General features: G+C 42.5%; 1 protein-coding gene across 3 annotated transcripts in view; it reads right to left on the reverse strand.

Moving 5' to 3' along the window:
• Positions 1-20,001, reverse strand: part of nrxn3b (neurexin 3b) — a 458,514-nt gene that overhangs the window by 22,631 nt on the left and 415,882 nt on the right. For 2 of the 3 annotated variants that reach the window (XM_074615644.1, XM_074615645.1), the window contains 2 exons: positions 17,848-17,937; positions 15,877-16,187 (listed from right to left, as the gene is read on the reverse strand). In XM_074615644.1, coding sequence (XP_074471745.1) covers positions 15,877-16,187; positions 17,848-17,937 — 401 coding nt within the window. The remainder of the gene's footprint in view (positions 1-15,876; positions 16,188-17,847; positions 17,938-20,001) is intronic. The other variant, XM_074615646.1, reaches the window with a different exon arrangement.

A 20,001-nucleotide genomic window follows, 5' to 3' on the forward strand; every position in this document is an offset into this window, starting at 1 on the left:
AAACTGTGAGTCTACCCTTTAATTTCAACATAATTGTAATATTTTGGCCCTGTTAGCAGAAGACGTCTCTTTATAAGCTATCAGTGACAAAAAACAACACCATCCAGCCTTGCTCCCTTCTAGCCATATTAGTAGCAGCAGCAGTTGCACTGCAGGCTGCCACGCTCTGCTACATCAAGCAGATAAATGTAACCGGTGTCTGACAGATTCCTTCCACAGCCAAATAAAATCCACTATTCAACACAGCCGAGGCACACTGTTCACACTTTTAAAAGTTTTCTAGCAAGGCACAGTCCACCTGTTTGGAAACCTCAAAGCATAAAACTAAAAAAAAAAGACATTTGGTTTGTTTTTTCATCATCTCAGACTATTTTCAACAATGTGCTTAATTACGGAGGCTTCCTATCTAATAATGTTCCTGCAGGAGCAAGAGAGCACTCGCACCCTCTCTTCACACCTGTGCCTAATAATAAATGTGACTGAACCCCTGCAGACGTTACTGTTAAATTTAAACAAGATTTTATCAACAAGTGTGCCACAGATGGAAAAAATGGAATCACCTCATAGCAAAACTTTTAATCAACAACGCCATACTTCGACTTAGGAACATATAGTGAGCTTAGTTTTTCTCCAGGCAGCGCTCAAAATATACCATCATTTAATTGTGTGCTCGCGGCCATCCATCGTCTAGGTTTCATACTAATCAAACAGAGGCTGTTTCAACCTGGAGTAAAGCTCTTCAAATACACGGCTGGTTGCGGGAGCAACTGCTGCATCTGCAACTGCTGCATCTGCGGCTGAGGTTGGATATTCTGCCGAGCATGACGGTGATTTGATCGGTCACATCAAAGCAGAGGCTCGCGCTCCGCGGGGGGAGAAGAAAGACGTGATGTGCTCGACCACTGTCTATAGCTTCCTCCTGGGTCAGTAAAAGCAGTGTCGAGGCTAAAACGCGGCCCTTGCCCCCGGGTTACAAACATGAAGTATGAGCAGTGTTGTGTCTTTGAGAGCTGATGTAAGCACACATGTACAGTACAGTGAGTCATATCATTGGGGAGGGCGCGGGAGGGATGCTCCTGAACACACCGCGGCCTTATCGTAACAAATGACCTTCACATGTTTCTGTGCACAGAGGGCGAAGGAAACACTGAGAAACAAAGCCATTCGAGAATAAGGGAAGAGATACAAACATTATATATTGACATTGCAACCCTGCTATCAAACCCAATTTGGTTTATTTACAATGCCAGGGTGCCCAATGGCTAAAGCTGATTTCTTTTTTTTTTCCACTGATGGGAATAAACCCCAAACAAATCCATTTTCCTCGAGTGCCTCATCCTGGCGGTCAGTTGCCATGGATATCCAATGTGGCTGCATGTCCAGAGATCAAAGTGGTGACGCCGAGGCAAGGGCAAATCACAGACACACAATTCAAAGCAACTTCTTCTTCCCGCAGGTGCACCTCTGACATATATATTTTCACACATGTTAGATGGGGATACGTAGCGCGCAGAGTATTTTTCAGGTTGAGAAATGCCCCCCGAAAGCGACAGAAATCAGAGGTCGGACAGACTCCCGCTCCCATCTCCTCTTTCTCGCTATCTCGCCAGCTCCCATTCCTCCACTCCACCGGCCCTCGTATCAAAATGAGATAGTCATCTCCATGGCGGAAGCTTCGCCTTTCTATTGACGGCTGTCTGATGCGCGCGTTATCATGTCCGATCTGGGCTTTGACAGGCCGACAAGGGAGAGGCTTGTATTACAAGGGGAATCAATGGCGCTAGGCCATATCCCTATCAATAGGCTGCCACAACTCTTTTCGCTCACGCTGCCCGCTCTGTGACAGATAAGATGCTTTATCAGAGGAAAAAATAGGGGCGAATGAAGGGGCGGGGGGGATGGAAATGGCAGTGATTGGCGATTTTAATAAAACATTTTATCATGATGTTTGATCTTCATCCGGATACAAGCCGACACAAGCAGTGCAAAGAAGCTGGAAGTCCCGGTGTCAACCCTCTCCCTCAATATAGTGGATAAATTACAACAAAATGAGCTCCTGAATCAACTTGTAGGGCCAAAGCCACATGCTAAATGATTTCCTAGATCAAATATTGATATTTCGAATGAGCACCCTCTGTGGGCCTTTCTTGGCGGCCTCCTGTAGTCAGCACATTTTTTTTTTTCTACAGGTCTTTCCAGGTTTATGGGGAAATGAAAAGAGGGCTGGGTGAGGAGAGCAGGAGGGAAAACAGCTGGGAAGTGAAAAAGAAAATGCATTTAATTTGTTCACCGTCGCCGCGGTGTGTTGGTTTCAGCAGAATGGGTTGTGTGCCGAGTATTTCTCTTTTTCTCAAGGACCTGCTTCTGTACACAGAGCAGTGAGGGTTGCTGGCTCACAGCAAACCTTAATTGCCCTGAGGCCATAGGCAGCCACTTTCAAACAGGGTCATTCATCTTCCCATGGAAAAGGAAATGGTCTTTGGCCCTGATCCTTAATCACCCCCCTGCCGCAGTGTACAAGGTCATCAGGGAAGCCCTGTGACAAACAGACTCACACACATACATGTATGTATGTACACGGCACGCACACACAATCACAGAGTAGCTGATCGATTGAGGCGGGTGGTCACGTGGTGCGAGACGCATGTGAGGTGAGCAGAGAAAAAGATGGAAGGAAATTTCTGCGCGTGCGTCGTCCTCAGGTGAAATTGGAGCAGTGATTACAGCTCATAGTTATGGTTTGTGTTACGGTGTGTGGTTCTCCCTTCAAAGAGGAAGTGAGGAATTCACGTGGATGTGGTGGTGAGCCGCGCCGAGAGCCGTGACCAAAGGAGAGGCTGAGAGAAGATGAGAGCACGGGGGGAAGAGGAGGAGGAGGAAGTTAGGACAGGAATGGAAAGGGCTCCATTTCACTGAGGATCAAAAGACATTGGCAGAGACTGGTCCTCCAACTAAATAAAGGTAACAGTATTCCTGCCCGGAGACCAGCAGAGGGGTGATTCATAAAGCACGATTACCAGTTGATCCACGATTACTTGAGTAAAGTCTCACAAAATTCTGTTTCATAAAGCAGGATCAAAAACACATCATTAATTAAACATATTATTGTCACCTTGTGCCGTCTAGTCGTTGTAATTTTGTGTGTTTTTAACATCTGTTTTATTGATTATTTTTACTGTTTTAGCGGGTGGGCCAGACAAATGTTGTAATTACCAATAAATTATGACCAATAAGTAATTGACAAATCCTTTTGGACCGCCCAGTGATACCATAGCACCCAATGGATAAAGGTAGAAAAGATTTAGGAGGAGTTTTATTATATGTGTTTATTCATTCTGTAATAATATATAAGACATTGTATTTTCACTTGTGTTTCAGTTGCTCTGCAGACTAACTCGGCCTCTGTTACCTGTCATAAAGGTCTATTTTTCTGTATCAAACTCTTGATCTCTGGACGGTTGATTTCTACCACATGGTATACATTTTTAATACATTTTTATGCTTGAAACACAATTTGAATCGTGTTCTATGAAAGGTTCTATACTAAATAGGCCTGTGTATTGGCAAGAATCTGGCGATACAATATGTATCATGATACGGGGGTTACGATTCAATATATTGCGATACTGTAAGCAAGGCAATATATAGATGTTGTTTTTTTTATTTAATTTTAGTAAAACTGTCATAGTATAAAGAACACATCACCATATGGATGAAATCTGAGTAAAAAAAGTACTTTTTTATGCAATCAGAACAGTGGGATTTGCATTTATCACAGTCCCTCTAATATCCAACATCATAGCACCACTTTGAGAGGACACATCTCAAATGAAATAAAAGTATTGACACAGTTAATCTTTGCATGTAAACTAAAAATGTATAATTAATAATTCAAACTGCAACTAGTGATTATTTTCATTTCCGCTTAATCTGCAGATTATTTTCTTAATTGCTTGGTCATTAATATGCCAGATAAATAGTGAAAAATGAACATAATCATTACCCATCATGATCATAATTTGCTTGTTTTGTCTGATCAATGGTCAAACCCAAATATATTCAGTTTACTATCAAAAATGATGAAAATAAACAGGAAATATTCACATTTGAGAGGCTAGAACCAGTGAATCTTTGGCATTTTTAAAATCATCATTAAACCAAATCCCAACAGTGTTGCCAATTAATGTTCTGAAAGTCCATTTTACTCATACTGGGCTTGAATCCAAGATAACATGATTACAAGAGAACTCTACAACTAGCTAATTTAACACAGCAACACATCTGTACTTCACTGTTTGACTTTAAAGTGCTGCCAAATGTTCTCTTTGTTTATGGTGGCGATTCGGTCCGTTTTCTCTTCACTATTCTGTCTTCACATACATTTTTCTATTTAATATTTGCTGCTCGGCGGCTGTGAACGCCACAGATCTCTTCTAACATTTCTGTTGTTCGTTGTGAATTGATGTGATCTACGCTTGATGTCCTCTCGAGATCTGCGTTGTAAAGTCATGAATATACATAATTTAACAAGGCTTGAATGAATCACATCACATTCATTCTGAGCTGGATATATGAAACAATTTAATTCTGGTTCGTTAGGCTCAATTAATCCCAGCTTTCGCGATGAACTGCAGTTTTCATTGCCTCCAGCACAAAACCCCCAATGAGTTCAATAACTCAATATATGTAAAACTATGTTGTTCTAATGGCATCCTGTTGTAATTATGTATAATCCACATTGTGAATGGCTGCTGATTGGCTGGATCTAGGAAGGCCTGTTGTTTGGGACTTTAGGGCTTTATAAATAAACCTGAGTTGACCTCACTAATTGCAACAATGCAATCAATAAGTAAGACGATCTGTTCAACTGGGAAACCAATTGGCTTTCTATGCAGAATGTGCGAAGTCTGAAACAAGCGGCTGAAATTGGACCTTGCACGTTCTCCTTCCAGACTACATGTTGAGCTCCCTTTTCAATCCATTTCAATATTGCTGTATTTCTCACAGTCAAAGGCTATTATGACTTCAAGCCTGTAATACCAAATCAATGTAGGCATTATGTAATGGCTGACGCTGGAAGCTTTACATCTCCCAAATTAACCGGGGGGTCCCATTTGGGTTCAGTTCCTAATGAGCACAAACCAAATTAAGCATTCAATTTAGTCTCTTTTTAGAAGATGAAAGTTGAAACGTAATCACTAACCAATGGAGGAATGATTTTAAACGTACGGTACATGTGAGCCCTCCCACAGTACCTCAACACACATGTAAGGATGACTTACTACGCACGCACGCAAACACTTATATCCATACAATTATCCTTCACTCATTGCCGTTAAGAGCAACAGGTTTCCTTGCAGTTTGCAGCAACTCTCCGCGGGCACACAGGAGAAACAGTACTGGGCCTTGCTAACAGCTCAGCCGAGCAATGAAACAGAACGCATTATTGCTGTGGAACATCAAAGGCTGCGTCTGTGCGATACATATTTAATTAAATCCGATTGACGGTAGCAGACACACATGGTGCATCCTGTGCACACAGAGACAGAAATGCACATACAGACCTGCGAATATCCTCGCAAAGTCGCACTCTCGCTCCCTTTCTCTCTCACATACAAACATAAATTCACACGCTCATATCACAGGGCTGGCAGCAAATATATTCACAGTGCATGGATTCATTACTGCCACTGCGGAATAAGGTGTGTGGGCGCCGCTGTAGCACCAGCTTCAAAACACACCTGAAGTTGTTTATTATCACGTACAGTGCACAGCTCCGAGTGATCCATTTGATGGGGAGCTATGTTAATATTTTAAAAAATGTGATAATTGTGTGTCTCAGAGAATTGTATGAAATTATCAAAGTTCACTCATGTGCTGTGTTCAACATATAAGCCTCGCTTGGCACAAAGACAAGGCAGCGGGAAGCAGATCGCATTTGCCAAAGGCAAAAGTAAAAACAAAACACATCTTTCAGCATCTCTTATTTACATGTTGTTTCTTCCCAGCCATCAGGCTAATGACCCTCACATCCAAGAGTCAGCTGGGTTTTATTCAGTTACAGAAGTGTATGAAGCATATCCACTTATATTAACGAGGACGGGAGTTCTCAGTCGCTGTAAGCAGCAAATGCAATATTTATCTTCTCATGCAACCTTAATAAGAACAATTTCTCAAAATGTTTGACGATCCATTTAAAGCAGAACAACAAGGAGAAAGTATGTGTTAAAATAAGAGAAACAACTTCCTGTGTGCCAAAAGAGAGTGATGCAGAAGCAAACAACTGAGCTGAAAATCAGCAACTGCTTCATCAACCCTTCCTAAGTTCTGATATAGAGTAAGTTAGAGGATGCCGGCAATAGGAGTTTAACTTTTATAATAGTTTTGTTCCCAGAACCGTTGTGCTGGAAAAAAAGTTAATTAAACACCACCAAGAGTGTGGGATCTCACAGCACCCTCGCAACTTTTTTTTAAAATGACTTGGCACAGGATTTAATACCAACTGTTCCACTTTGATAATCCATGCAAGTCTACTGGCGTGTGCTTGGGGACAGATGACATCTGCACCCAAAGAAGAATCTGGATTTGAGATGTAGCGCCTCGAATAACATTTGGGATGTTTTTTTTTAATTCACAATTGTTCTATTTAAAGATATATACGCTGCATAATTAGAAGGCATTTAAATTCTCTATTAAGTGATCAGTGAAAGTTAATTGCATATAATCACTTGCATACTGTAGTTCAGTGGCTCCCGACCTATTTTCCTTGATGTTCCCCCTACTTGTATCTAAGAAAAGCTGAGCTCCACCCCATATTTTCTAACATCATCACCCTAAGAAAAATTTACAAATCCTCAATTTGAATAAAGTGATTAATCAGATTAAATTAGTTTATCTTTTTGTTTTTTAAATCAACTTTCTTTAATGAATATTACTCATCAGTGCGTGCCTTCATTTGTGTGCGGCAAGCGGGAGAGCAAACAGTTTTGACCGCAGTGGAAATGTTGTTTTTGAAAGGCTAAACGCCAACAAATATGGTATGAAGCGCAGTACCTGTGAGGGTTTCTGGACAATATTTGTCATTGTTTTGTGTTGTTAATTTATTTCCAATAAAAAATATATATACATACATTTGCATAAAGCAGCATATTTGCCCACTCGCATGTTAAGAGTGTTAAATACTTGACAAATCTCCTTTATCTCCCTCCTACATTTTGAACAGATACAAAATGTGCGGTTAATTTGCAATTAATTGTGATCAACTATGGACAATCATGCGATTAATCACAATTAAGTATTTTAATCGATTGACAGCCTTATATAATACTAATAATATTAGTGTAACCTGATCTTTATCTGCAAATGTGCAGAAATATTGTCTTTAAACACAATGTGGCTGGCTAAGTAGCAAGAAAAAATCCTTTTAAAATAGTTTTATATACAGACTTTCGTATAAATTATCCAATAAGTGTGTTATTATGATTTTTGTTATACATGTGCAAAAGAGCAGACAAATCCTCGCATGCTCCCCTGTGATCTTTGGCGCCCTGAGGGGGGGCCCGGACCACAGGTATCACCGTCTTTAGGCTGGTAATGTCACTGTGTTGCTTCAGGTGCAAGTTTGAGCTCTTAGACATGTGTATCGGGTTATAACCAGTCAGGCATCTCTGGAGGCAACACAGCATGAAGTGAGCCTGAATACCACCCAGAGCATGCGCTGATGTCCTGCCGGTCAGCTCAGACACAAACGGCTGCACAGTGTGAACGTGTTTGTTTGTGTGTGTGTGTGTAACTGATGTGTGTTGTTTGCTCGCCCCTCGGTGTGCGAGTGGCCCCGCCGTGACAGCGGAGGCAGACAAGACAGCGGGTTTACACACACATACACACGCGAGCGTTCCCGGAGGATCTCTATCTATAAGCTGCATTGTGAGGCATGGGGGACATCCATTACAAAAAAACCCTGCGGTTCAAAAACCCCTGGAGCTAGCTGCTGGTTCTCACACACTGAGAGACAAACTGTCCTGAATGCGCACACACGCATACAGAAACATGACCTACAGACATGAAATTGCAAACATCTACAAACACGTTCACGCAGAGAAGTCTAATGGAAACAGCTCTTTGTACATATTCTCTTGCATGAAAAATTCATAAAGAAAGTCGTGTTGCATACACACTCCGGCGACAGGGAAGACAGACAATGCATGACAGTGCTGGAATGAGTTTGTCATGTTGATAGTGGGGGGTGGACTATGCTATTGGAAATCCTCTGATATTGTGCTTCTGTTGTCGAACAATGTGAGTGGATGTGGCTGCAACAGCCCACAGATTTTTGTCGCGGAAGTAAGGCTGGAAGTATAGCTTAATTTGCACATTCAAGTATGAAGACGTGCAAGACAAAGATTAAGAGATCTTTGTGCAAACTGTGTGCCTGCATGTGCGTGTCTATCTATTTAATGAGCCACACACACCAGCGGGGTCCCCATCAGTCTGCTGTCTCCTAATTGGACCTACTGAGCAGCTAGCGGACCTCCAGCATTCATCTCCCACAATTCACCGGGAGCAAAGGAGGGCCTAGGAGGGCATGCAGGAATAGGGAAATGAAAAGACGGGAATAAAGGAATAAAGAAAGCATCCCGAGGAATAACCTGCCCACTGGTTTGACCTTTACATAACTACTGGCAGGTCTGGGCGACGGAGACGGAGGGTGATCACAGAGACTAACTAACTGAAAAGAAGAGACGACTGACAGCAGGTGGAAAAGTGGAGCGGATCCGCCTACACGCAGTCGCGCTCACACACACACACACACACACACACACACACACACACACCTGTGCGCAAACACACACGAGCAGGTGAACACACTCATCAAACATCATCTGGCAGACTACCACATAGAGACACGCAGCGTGCTGCACAGCGCCTTCCTCACTACCTCTTGAAGAGAGAATAAATCAGTGATTATCATATATCCCCAGGCGTTAAGCAACATCCCTGATGTACTTTAGATAGGCGGAGTAGAAGGAGTGAGTCGAGGAAAACAGAGAGGCAAAAAAACAAAAGAGGAGGGTATCACGGTGGCTTAGTGTGCAAAATCTTATCTTGCAACAGTGCGAGTTGATTCTGGGTACATGACCTTTGCTATGTGATTCCCCCCCGTCTCTCTAAACTTTCCTGCAACTCTCCGCCTCATACTATCTATCAAAACACCTTGAAAATAATCTGAAAATACAGAAATCGCACTGTGCCAAAGAAGAATCTTCAACGCAATATTATTGTCATGATGAAATGTGTATCCGAGCGCTTCTCAGCAGGAGGGGAAAAAAGCCCAATTAAACTGCACACAATTTACCTCTCATTTTCCCGTCTCCTGAGCACCGGGCCAGTTGAAGATGATGGACGCGAGCAATTTCTTTAACACGGCAACCATGCAAATCGCTTTCAGTGCGTCTCCCTCAGCTGTTTCCCCCCACGGTACGCTAGATTGCAGCCTCCTGTACTAATTGTTCCCAAACATCTCAGGCCAGCAGCGCGAGTTAATTGAGAACGAGAGACGTCGATCTCCCGTGATAGACAGACTCGCATAAATGAGTATTCCCAAAATGACTATTCACATCAAACCATCGAGCGTAAAAAAAACAACCATTCTTTTTCTCGGTTCAACCACAACTCTGCAGAGCTGAAGAGCTTAGGTAGCCGCTTGACAAGCTGTACCTGTTTTAGTTTACTGTGATTTGCTTCCAAACATTCTAGGTTACTAGTATGAGCAAATGTGAGAAAGACATTTCTGTCATCTGTCACCTGGAATGACAATCAACAGATTCTACATTTCATGGGTTGTTTACACTATATTTTGAATTTGAAAAAATACACAGGTTTATTCCAAACCCAGTTTCGAGTCTTAAAGAGGACCTATAATGCTCATAGATTTTTCTACTAGAACATTTTATGTTAGAAAATGATTTACTTTTCTCATACCGGCTGTGCTGCAACATCTCTTTTCACCCTCTGAAAAGCCTAGTCTGCTCTGATTGGTCAGCTGGCCCACTCTTCGGACTCCTCTCCAGCTCCGCCCTAACTAGCTTTGTTTGAGGGTGTGCCAAACTACCCGGTAGGCAGGGATTATCCAAATGTGTTGGTGACATCACCACGTTACATAAGAAAAGGCGGGACTTCAAGCAAGGTGTTTCAAGCAGTTCGGGAGCAGTGTTTCTGTGAGGGAGAGTAACTCCCTTTGGACTGGACTTCGGGCTTTGTAACTTTGCAGACCTTTTATATGCACAAAAAACTATATAACACACTAAAGGAAAGGGAAAAAGCACAAAAGCATAATAGGTCCTCTTTAACTCAAATCTGAATTGTTTAAATCAGTGGTTCCCAACCAGGGAAACCCTTTGAAGGCATCACAAGATAAATCAAAAGGGGTCGCGAGATGACCAACAGGATAAGAAAGGGGACAAAACAACAATCACAACAACAATAATCTTCCTTGTCAAAACCTGGGGCCTACATTACCCACAATGCACCGCAACAGCCAACATTTCTGTTGGAGATCCGGGTGTGTTATGCTAGTAGCGGTTAATGTAGCTTCGAGCCAATAACTGGGCTACAGAAGTCTTGGTAAGCTGGCTTCTTTAACACACCCCCAGATTGTTTTTGAATTTTTCAAACTTATAGTCTTATTCAGCAGTCAATTTATCAGATTTTGCTCAGCTCCCTGTGGAGCCACAAATGTCTAACTTTTTTCACATCTGTAGTAGTGCTCCCCAAGACATGTAAACATACTTTGATGTGTGAAATTGCCAAAGTTCCCCTTTAATGGGAGATCATCTCCCATCCTGCTTACTGGCTTTTCATGCTGCAAGCTACAGCACTAGTAGACGTTTAATTATGCGTTGTGTAACTTTCAAAATAACTGTCAAGCCATTTAAAGTTCAACACAAACCACTTATGAACACTGGAGCTCAGACAGCCAGCAGAGCTCATGTCAAACTGTTTATTCTGTCGGAGAGAACAAGTTGCTCAATAAAAGCGGTATCAGAAGCTTAAAGTAAGCAGGTTTCATAACAGGACAATATTTATTCCATTATTCTTGTTTATATATATTGACCGTTACTCCTTTTCTAGACCTTATTTATTTTCTTGCCAAGTCAATAAAAAACGAATTAATATTTATGATGATGGAATGGAGAAAAGTAAAGGGCGTTTTGAGCGTGAGATTTGTTCACGGTGAACTTCTCAGCTCGACTTCTGCATGATAAAGAGCAGAAATTGAATGTGCATATCTAAGTGCAACAATTGACACTATCTTCCCATTATGTTAGCATTTCTGTGCGTATGCATTACCACGGCTATACACAGTGTGTGGGGAAGAGTCGAGGGCAGGCAGCTAACGCTAACGTGGTTAGCATTAGTCACCCTCCCATGAGGCACATGATCAAAGAGATGCTCCGACTGTTAAAGGGATGAAACACAGAGTGATGACTCGGTCGAATCTTTCGGTAGATACGCAGGCTTTGGGAGCGAGAAGATTGTGGGCGGGCGTGGGCGTGATCGTCAGAATGAGCTAACTCGTTGACATATCTAATGCCAGGTCTAAGACCATTTATAATGTTCATGAAGAAACAGATATGACGTGGCAAAAACTCATTAAAATTGCCTTTTCTCTTTTATATACTCAGGCAGCATTGCACTTCATTTTATAGAAAAAAAGATTACAAAATTGTCTGTACTGCTAAAGAACCTTTGCCAACTGAAAATCTCTCGATGCAAGATGTATAAAGACTGAAAAATGAAACTGATTATGGCTGAGCTGCGTGCAATTACATTGCATTTTCTTTTGTCTGCAGGTGGGATTTTGAAGATAGAGATTTTAGAATTAGCATATGAACTGGGGTTTGTGTGCGTTACAAACCTTCTGTTTGAATTAATTTGTGTTTTTCCTGTGTTATAATAGTCGACTCACTTATTTTTAAAGAGGACCTATTATGTGTTTTGCATTTCCCCTTTCCTTTAGTGTGTTATATATATATATATTTTGTGCATATAAAAGGTCTGCAAAGTTACAAAGCCCAAACCACGCCAAAGTGAGTTACTCTCCCCCACAGAAACACTGCTCCTTAACTGCCTGAAACAATTAGTTTGAAGTCCTGCCTTTTCTTCTGTAACGTGGTGATGTCACCAAGTAAAACATTTGCATAATACCTGCCTAGAGACTAGTTTGGCACGCCCTCAAACAAAGCTAATTAGAGCGAAGCTGGAGAGGAGTCCGAAGAGTTTGGTTCGGTTGACCAATCACAACAGAGTGGGCCAGCTGACCAATCAGGGCAGACTGGGCTTTTCGGGAGGGGTGGGGCTCAAATAGAGCGTTTCAGACAGAGGGTGAAAAGAGGTGCTGCAGTACAGTCGGTATGAGAAAAATAAAGTGTTTTTTTGAACATTACAGCATGTAAACATGTTCTAGTAGGAACCCAAAATACAAGTATGCACCTGAAAATTAGCATAATAGGTCCCCTTTAACTCCTTATACCCCTTGTACGTGCACCTGAGCGCACTTCCTACAAACATGAAATTAGCGAGCTTGTGTGTTTCAAAAGGAACACTTGTTATTTTCCGTTTTTTCTGATTTGTACCCACATGTAGAGAAAATGCATGTGAGCTGCTGATCCATTAAAGGTACAGTGAGTAGGATTTGGTTGCATCTAGTAGTGTGGTTGCATATTGAGACCACACCACTCCACTCACAACCTTTTTCTTGTCTACACTAGTCGTTGGTACCCCAGTGGACCACCTGACCTACAGAGTGGCCAAGTAACACAGTGACAGAGACGGAACGAGAGAGTAAAAGAAAATGAAACGTGTCTGTCGGTACGTCCCCGCGGAGCTATCATTAATTAAGCGTGAGATTGGTTCTCTCCACTTCCCACCCTGTCTCTCATTCTGTTGATCCTGAGATGTCGAGGGATTCGTCACTTCTCACCTCTGAAAAAGAAACAGCTAGTGTTGGTGAAGTGGACCAAAAATAGATAGTGTGAGAAGATACCAAAACACACACATCTCAGTTTACACGTGCACACACCCTACTCCTACTAAAACAGCTGCACACATGCTCGAGTCCAGCTCTGTGTCAGATTCCTATAGCTCTCTTTCAGCACTGCAGTACATCACTAATGATAGCTCAACTCCCTCAACTCCCCTATACTATCCTGAGGGGTGGAGAAATCTGCCAAACTGGTACAGGTCCTCTCTTTACCTCTCACCACGGTGTTTGACAACCAACTAGGGAACTGTAAAATTAAAGGCCTTGGCAAATGAAATTCTGTGACACGGCGGCGTGAATCAAAGCGGACACTGCCATGGGAGGTTGTGGAAGAAGAATGAACAAGGCACGCTCTCAGAAGGAATACAAAAGTAAAGTGAAAAGTTGGGGAGGGCAAAAAAAAACTACATTTTTATTGTTAAGTTACCAAGTTCGTCTGGCATCTAACAGCCGCATCCTGGGTATTGACAAAAGAGGTATAGCTTTGTCATTTCACCTTGAAAAGGAGAGCGCTTTGTATAAAAGCTCTTTCATAGCACACAGAACCTTATTGACTTCCTTTGATATTAATAGCCTATGACACAAAATGCCATTTTCCAAGCGACGCCGTGTTTTTTTCTTATCTGATGTGACCTTGTTGATGGTGCCGCAGACGGTGGTGTAATGTATCCCAGCTCAGTCATCATCATTGCAAGATTACTGATGCTACTCAGACAGAGTGGATATGGACTGCCTTGCTTTTGCTCCAGGGGCTTTTCAAACCCCACATATGAAGACTTGACACTGGGTCTTTCTTTCCAAATCACAGGGTATTTAGTGGCTTTCGAACAGCTCTGACTCTGGCCTCCCGTACGCTTGCACTGATGGAGACACACAAGTGTCACCGCTGACATGAGGGGCCATCATCGCTGCATGCCAGGCAATCTGTTGTTGAGGTGAAGATGCTGATAACAGTGGTCCCTGTCTGTCGTCCGTCCACCAACCAACCCTGTCTCACCCCCCTGAGGGAGAGTTATTGCTTTAATATGAACAACGAATGGTTCAATTTGTCCTCTGGGTGTCAGAGGACTGCTCGGCGTGATTACTTTCTTGGCAAGGCGGTGACATTCATTGGCTTGGACTCAGGACGTATTGGAGAAAGGCCTCCGTTAGGCTGGATTGGGGTGAATGACAGATACAGACGGACAGAGACAGAAAGGGGGAGACGGAGAAATGTAGAGAAAGGGAGCAGTGGCAAGGCCCGGCTTTGCACACCTCAATAAACACAGCTGCACTTCAATCCTCGATAGAATGAGAAATACAGTATCCTGACCTTGACTGATCAAGCATGGGGGGAAAGCCACCGCGGCTCCAATCCACCCACGCACAGTTACAAAAACACATAAAATAGTGGAGCAGGGACTAGAGGACTTTTGTTTTGTTTTTTTGGACATTTCAGTTTGACACATTTTCAAACCTGATTATCAAGACGACGAAACATTTAGCCCACAGACTCAGGCTGTGTTCCACACAACTCGGAGAGTGGGTGTCTATATCTCCTATAAGGAAAAATGCAATTGAACGCTACCCTACACTACACTCTGAATGGTAAACAATGGGCTTATGGGAGTAGTTGACATTTTGGGAAATGTACTTATTTCCTTTCTTGTCGAGAGTTACATAAGAAGATCGATACCACTCTCATGTTTATACAGTAAATATGAAGCTGGAGACAGCAGCTGGTTAGCTTTGCTTTGCAGAAAGACTGGAAACATAAGGAAACAATTATCTTATCAGTTATCTTCAGACAGAGTCAGGCTAGTTGTTTCCCTGTTTCCAGTCATTGTGCTAAGCTAAACTAGCTAACTGTTGGCTGTAGCTTCATATTGAACCATAGACTGTATATACGTATATAAGTGGACGTAGTCCCCGTGATGTCACCCATTTGTTTGTGGACTGACGTTTGGAAGCCTTGAGTTTGGCATTTTCGCTGCCGCCATCTTTGTTTTTGGCTGTTGCCATCTTGGTTTTTGCAACCAAACACTGAATAAGCGATTTTTAGGCGACCAAAATGTTACAATTAACTTTCATGAACTGAAAACACACTGTGAAAGGGTTAAAGTTCTAAGACGAAAACACGGACAACTCCCAGACCGGACAACGCTGTGGTAGCAACCTGTCAATCACAAGGTAGCCACGCCCTAAAGCATACTCTGCTTTATGGTCTATTTGACTCTAAATGGGACCATAATTTACTAAATGAACATCATGCTGTATTGAAGAAGACTTGAAACTAGCAATTGAGACCATGAACTCATGTTTACAATGTTTACTGAGCTAATAAATCAAGTGAGAAGTAGGCTCATTTTCTCATAGACTTCTATACAATTAGACTTCTTTTTGCAACCAGAGGAGTCGCCCCCTGCTGGCTATTAGAGAAAAGGCAAGTTTAAGGCACTTCAGCATTGGCTTCACTTTTCAGACCCTGGAGGTGCCCACTGTATTGAACGGACACTTCTCATCTAACTTTGACAAAGAAGTGAGTAAGTGTATTTCCAAAAGTGTTGAACTATTCCTTTTAAGATAAGTTTAAGATCTTAAAATGCATTGTTGACTTCAAACCGGGCTTGCAGAGACACGTGTTACGATATGGGTAACACACAATATGTTAGCAGTAGCTCAACTAGCAGGTGTGCTGTAGTTCTTTAACATATCAAGGGCAACCGTGTTTATTCCCTTTTCTTTTCATGCACTGGAACAAACAGAGGTTAGAGGTCAATACCCTATGTCCACCTTTGAACTGGAACACACACCAACTCACCACACACACACACACACACATCTCTCCCCCTCACCTGAATAGTGGGCGGCGAGCGCTGTTTGCGGGTGGTCGTCGTGGAGAGCGTGGTGGTGGTCTCGATAAAGGTGGTGGACATCTCCGGCGGCACCGAGGTGGTGGTGCGTGCCGCGCCCCTGCTGACCGGCACGTCGCCCACCAGCCGCACGCTGCCGTTCACCTTGATGTTGGCGTGGGCCTCGGCGGCCATGTTGAGCACTTTGAGGCCGTTGTAGTAGAGGCCGGAGAGCTGGCCCTGGTAGGGTCGCTTCCGGTCGTTTCCGCCGATGGAGATGGTGGCTTGGGTGTTGAAGATTGTCAGCTGCCGGCCTGGCGCGGGAGGGAGGGGAGAGAGTATTAATATGTTTATGACGGAGAAGTCTGAGCCAACAAAAACATAAAGCTCTAATTTTGACATGCCTTTAAGAGGAACTACACTCACACTGAGAGAAACATTAACGGAAAACTTCAACAAAGACTGTTACCACTATTGATTTACTGCTTGATTAAATGAGTGTGGATGGAGGTAAAATGGTTAAAGTGTAATGGTGATGCAACATGCGTTTACACTGAAAACTACAGTAACGGTTCTCAACAACCCCACCTTTCTGTTCATTTTAAAAGACTGCAGCTATACTGTATGGACTGTTATCTACAGCAGGAAGGCTTTTTCCCTTTGACACAAGAAAAAGCACCCCTGAAAGAGACTACTAATGCTGAAAACAACAGACGCTATAGCAGCTTTATCGTAAGTGAGGGAACACATGCAGGTGTGGAAAAAAAAAAGAAATATTGAAAAATGAAATGGAACAAGTTCCACAGGCACTCTTAATATTTTCTGGACAAAACAGTGGACTCATGCTGCAAAATGATGAATAAATACGTATACAGGGTTTGGCATATTATGATAAAGTGTGAGCAATACACACTCACTACATGTCACAGCGAATTTCATTAGGAGAAGCCTAAATATCATCGTCAAAACACACTGCTCATGCATTAATTATGATACGAAAAAATACGCCAAACTTTCACAATACAGGAATCATAATTAAAAATCTCATTTGTATAATTTACATACAGAAAGCATCGCAAGCTTGTTATATTTGTGGCATTCGCACAATTACAATACATAATACACACCGGGCGTGGAATGACAGGGAGAGGACGTTCATGTGGAGTCATGCATGCAGCAGTAATGGGATTTTTCAGACCTGTGTGTTTTAGCGGGTTGTTAAAGGGACTTTATAATCAAGTTAAGATGTTTATGTGTAAATGAACTTTAAATGCAGTTTATAATGATATTATGTTAGACTTTTAATCCCCGCAATTGTTTATTGAACATAAACGAGGTGCTGATTTGATAATCTCAGTGAGTGAGAAGCACAACTCTATCAGGGCGCAGTGCACCTTGGCATGCTCGCTGTGACGCTTTGCCGTCAAAGAGGCTCCAATTACCTCTCCATCGCCAAACAAGTGAGGGTCTTTATCGTGTGTGATGTGTGTAACTACAATCAGATAAATTACAGCGGGGAAAAGCACCTGCTGTTTGGAAACTTTTCAGGGGGATATGCCCACTGATTAGTTTGTTCTCAAACATTGCAGAGGATTTGAGCCAAGGGAGCTATCTCTCCTCTCAAAACAGTCGGCCTACTGTTGCAGCATAGATAATGACGCCTCCTAGTCAATTTTGCACAAAAGATTAGGAGTGCTTGATACTTATTGTTGCACCGTTTTTACAAAAGCTCTTCCCAGTCCCTTTAACTGGACACCATGATTCAACAAAATTTTTAAAAAAATGACAATAACAAAAAAGGGAAAGAGATAAAAATAAAAACAAAGGAAAGAAAAAGAAAACGCTCTGTTTTACTTGTTTTTTAAAGGGTTTAAGGGGTGGTTATTCATTCTCAGAGGTTGAAAGGGTACAAGCCGATGAAATGACAGAAAATAAAAAAAGAAGAAACATTCTAGAAGTTCGATAAAGATTTACCTTTCTCCTGAAGCCAATCTTCTACTGGCCGGGTATATTTGAACGGGATTTTCTTATTTGCCATTTGATAGCGTTCAATGTCGCTGTTGCCTTTAAAGTTTGAAAGTTTAACAAACAAGCTTGAAACAGTCGGCAACAGCAACAGACATCACACATTTATACAGTGGTTTATAATGAGTTTTATCTTGGTTTAGAAATATTTATAAAAGCTTTATGATGTTTTTTTTTTTTCTTCTTTTTCTTCAAGTAGCTTTAGTTTAAATGTTTAAAATTCATATTTTTACAGCACACTCCACACCAATATTTAACATAATATCCATGGATTTAAAAGCACAACACATTATCCATAGCAGACAAACTGCAAAAATAACCTGCAAGAAAAGGTAAAAACACAGGAAATACATCACAGGTCCTATAATACAGTCATCTTATTACATCATTAAGACAACAGGAGGGATATCAAGTGGTTAAAAAGGTAGACATGCATTAAATGCCTTTCTCTGAAGCAAATTGGGGGTAATCAATGTGCACTAATTCTCCCACTGGACACCACCTGCTTTTACATTTCAAGGGCTAAGAAATGATTGGGTTTGGTTTGGAAGGAGGGAGCTGTAAAGTGGGTTTGCGGGGGGGGGGGTGGGGGGGGGGCAACGATGGAGGAGGAAGTGGTAATTTGAAGTACTGCGGACCCATTGGGAGGGAAGTCCCACGGTGACAATGCATACAAATGAGATCATTACTGACATGGTGGGAGGCCTTTTGGGTAAAAAAAAAAGAAAGAAAAAAGCGCTACACCCCAGCTGCCACATTTCCCTCTTCTGAGGCCGTGGCGAACGTGTTCCAGGTATACGGGAATTAAGGATAATACGCCGCCTGTTTCAGGGAACGTTGAGTGTGTTCTTAGTATTATTTCTGGCATTTTCCCATTGTAGATGCAATATTTTGTCTGACAATTACAGAGGCATTTCCCTCTGAGAGGTGTCTGCCGACGCTGAGAATTGAGACGTTCAGCTCTGTCTTCAAACACTCTGAGGTATGACAAAAGACTGTGAAGTCTGTATAGAATTATGAATGGCACCGCGGTGTCACTCAGTACCCTGGTGAGAAGGTATTTGGAGGAAGAAGGAAAAATAAAAGGCACCGGTTCGGCATCGTTTATAACACAAGTGAAAGGGCAAGGCTTTATAATTGTGAGAAAAGGCCCACTGGAAACGTGTCTCGTCTGGCTGCTAGAATTCTCTCAGGTGATTTATCTATCGACAACATCACACACACACTCATGGGGATCCGTCTGGGTGTCTGGCTAGGATATCATGCTCCTCCTTACGCCCATAAATCTTTCAGAGCATCCTCATCCTGTTCTTTCTTGGTTCGGTTATTTGTTGCACACCTGATTTGGAGTTGTTCTCACCTGCTGATTAAAACTGTATATAAAAGAGTGAGCCCACCACAATTACATTAAACCATTCATTAAGCCACTTACGCTCCAAAGCAGTTAGGTAAACCACAGCTCAGTTTCCTCTCAATTCTATCTTTCTATCGTTCCTCTCTACCTTTTCGGGGGAAAAACCGGCCAAGTGCTCAGTTTACAGCCAGCTGGGAAGGAGAGTGGATATGGCTGCAAGGGAGCTCAAGGAGCTAAAGGACTGTGTCTGCAGCGTGCCAGCAGGTTAATCAGCTACTAGCAGGGCTCCCTCCCCATTCCTTTGATCTCCAGCAGGTTTTCGGGTGGCAGCCAAATACACTCTCCTCTGGACAAGGGCCACAGAGAGAGAGAGAGGCATGATGGTTGCATGTGAAACCAGAGGACAGACGGAAAAGGTGAGGAGTTTTGGTGGAGTGGGTGGAGAGATGGTTTGGGGGCGGGAATAGGGAGGACGTGCAGCACCTATAAACCGTCAGCTGGAGTGAAATCACATCTCAACCTGAGAGAACGAGGCATAAGCTTGGCCTGCATTGCTAATGGCACGGTCTCAGGTATACCTCTTACATTGTTCTGGGTGATTAATGAGGTGACAGTCCCTCCCCGTAATGAATACACCACAAGCTAATTGTCCAACTAATGAGAAAAACCTCTCTAGTTTGTCAATTTGATATTCAATTTCTAAAGGTGACTCCAGAATGGATGACCTTGCCAATAAAAGCACTATTGTT

Source organism: Sebastes fasciatus, chromosome 18 (genome assembly GCF_043250625.1).
Source record: "Sebastes fasciatus isolate fSebFas1 chromosome 18, fSebFas1.pri, whole genome shotgun sequence".
NCBI classification, from domain to species: Eukaryota; Metazoa; Chordata; class Actinopteri; order Perciformes; family Sebastidae; genus Sebastes; species Sebastes fasciatus.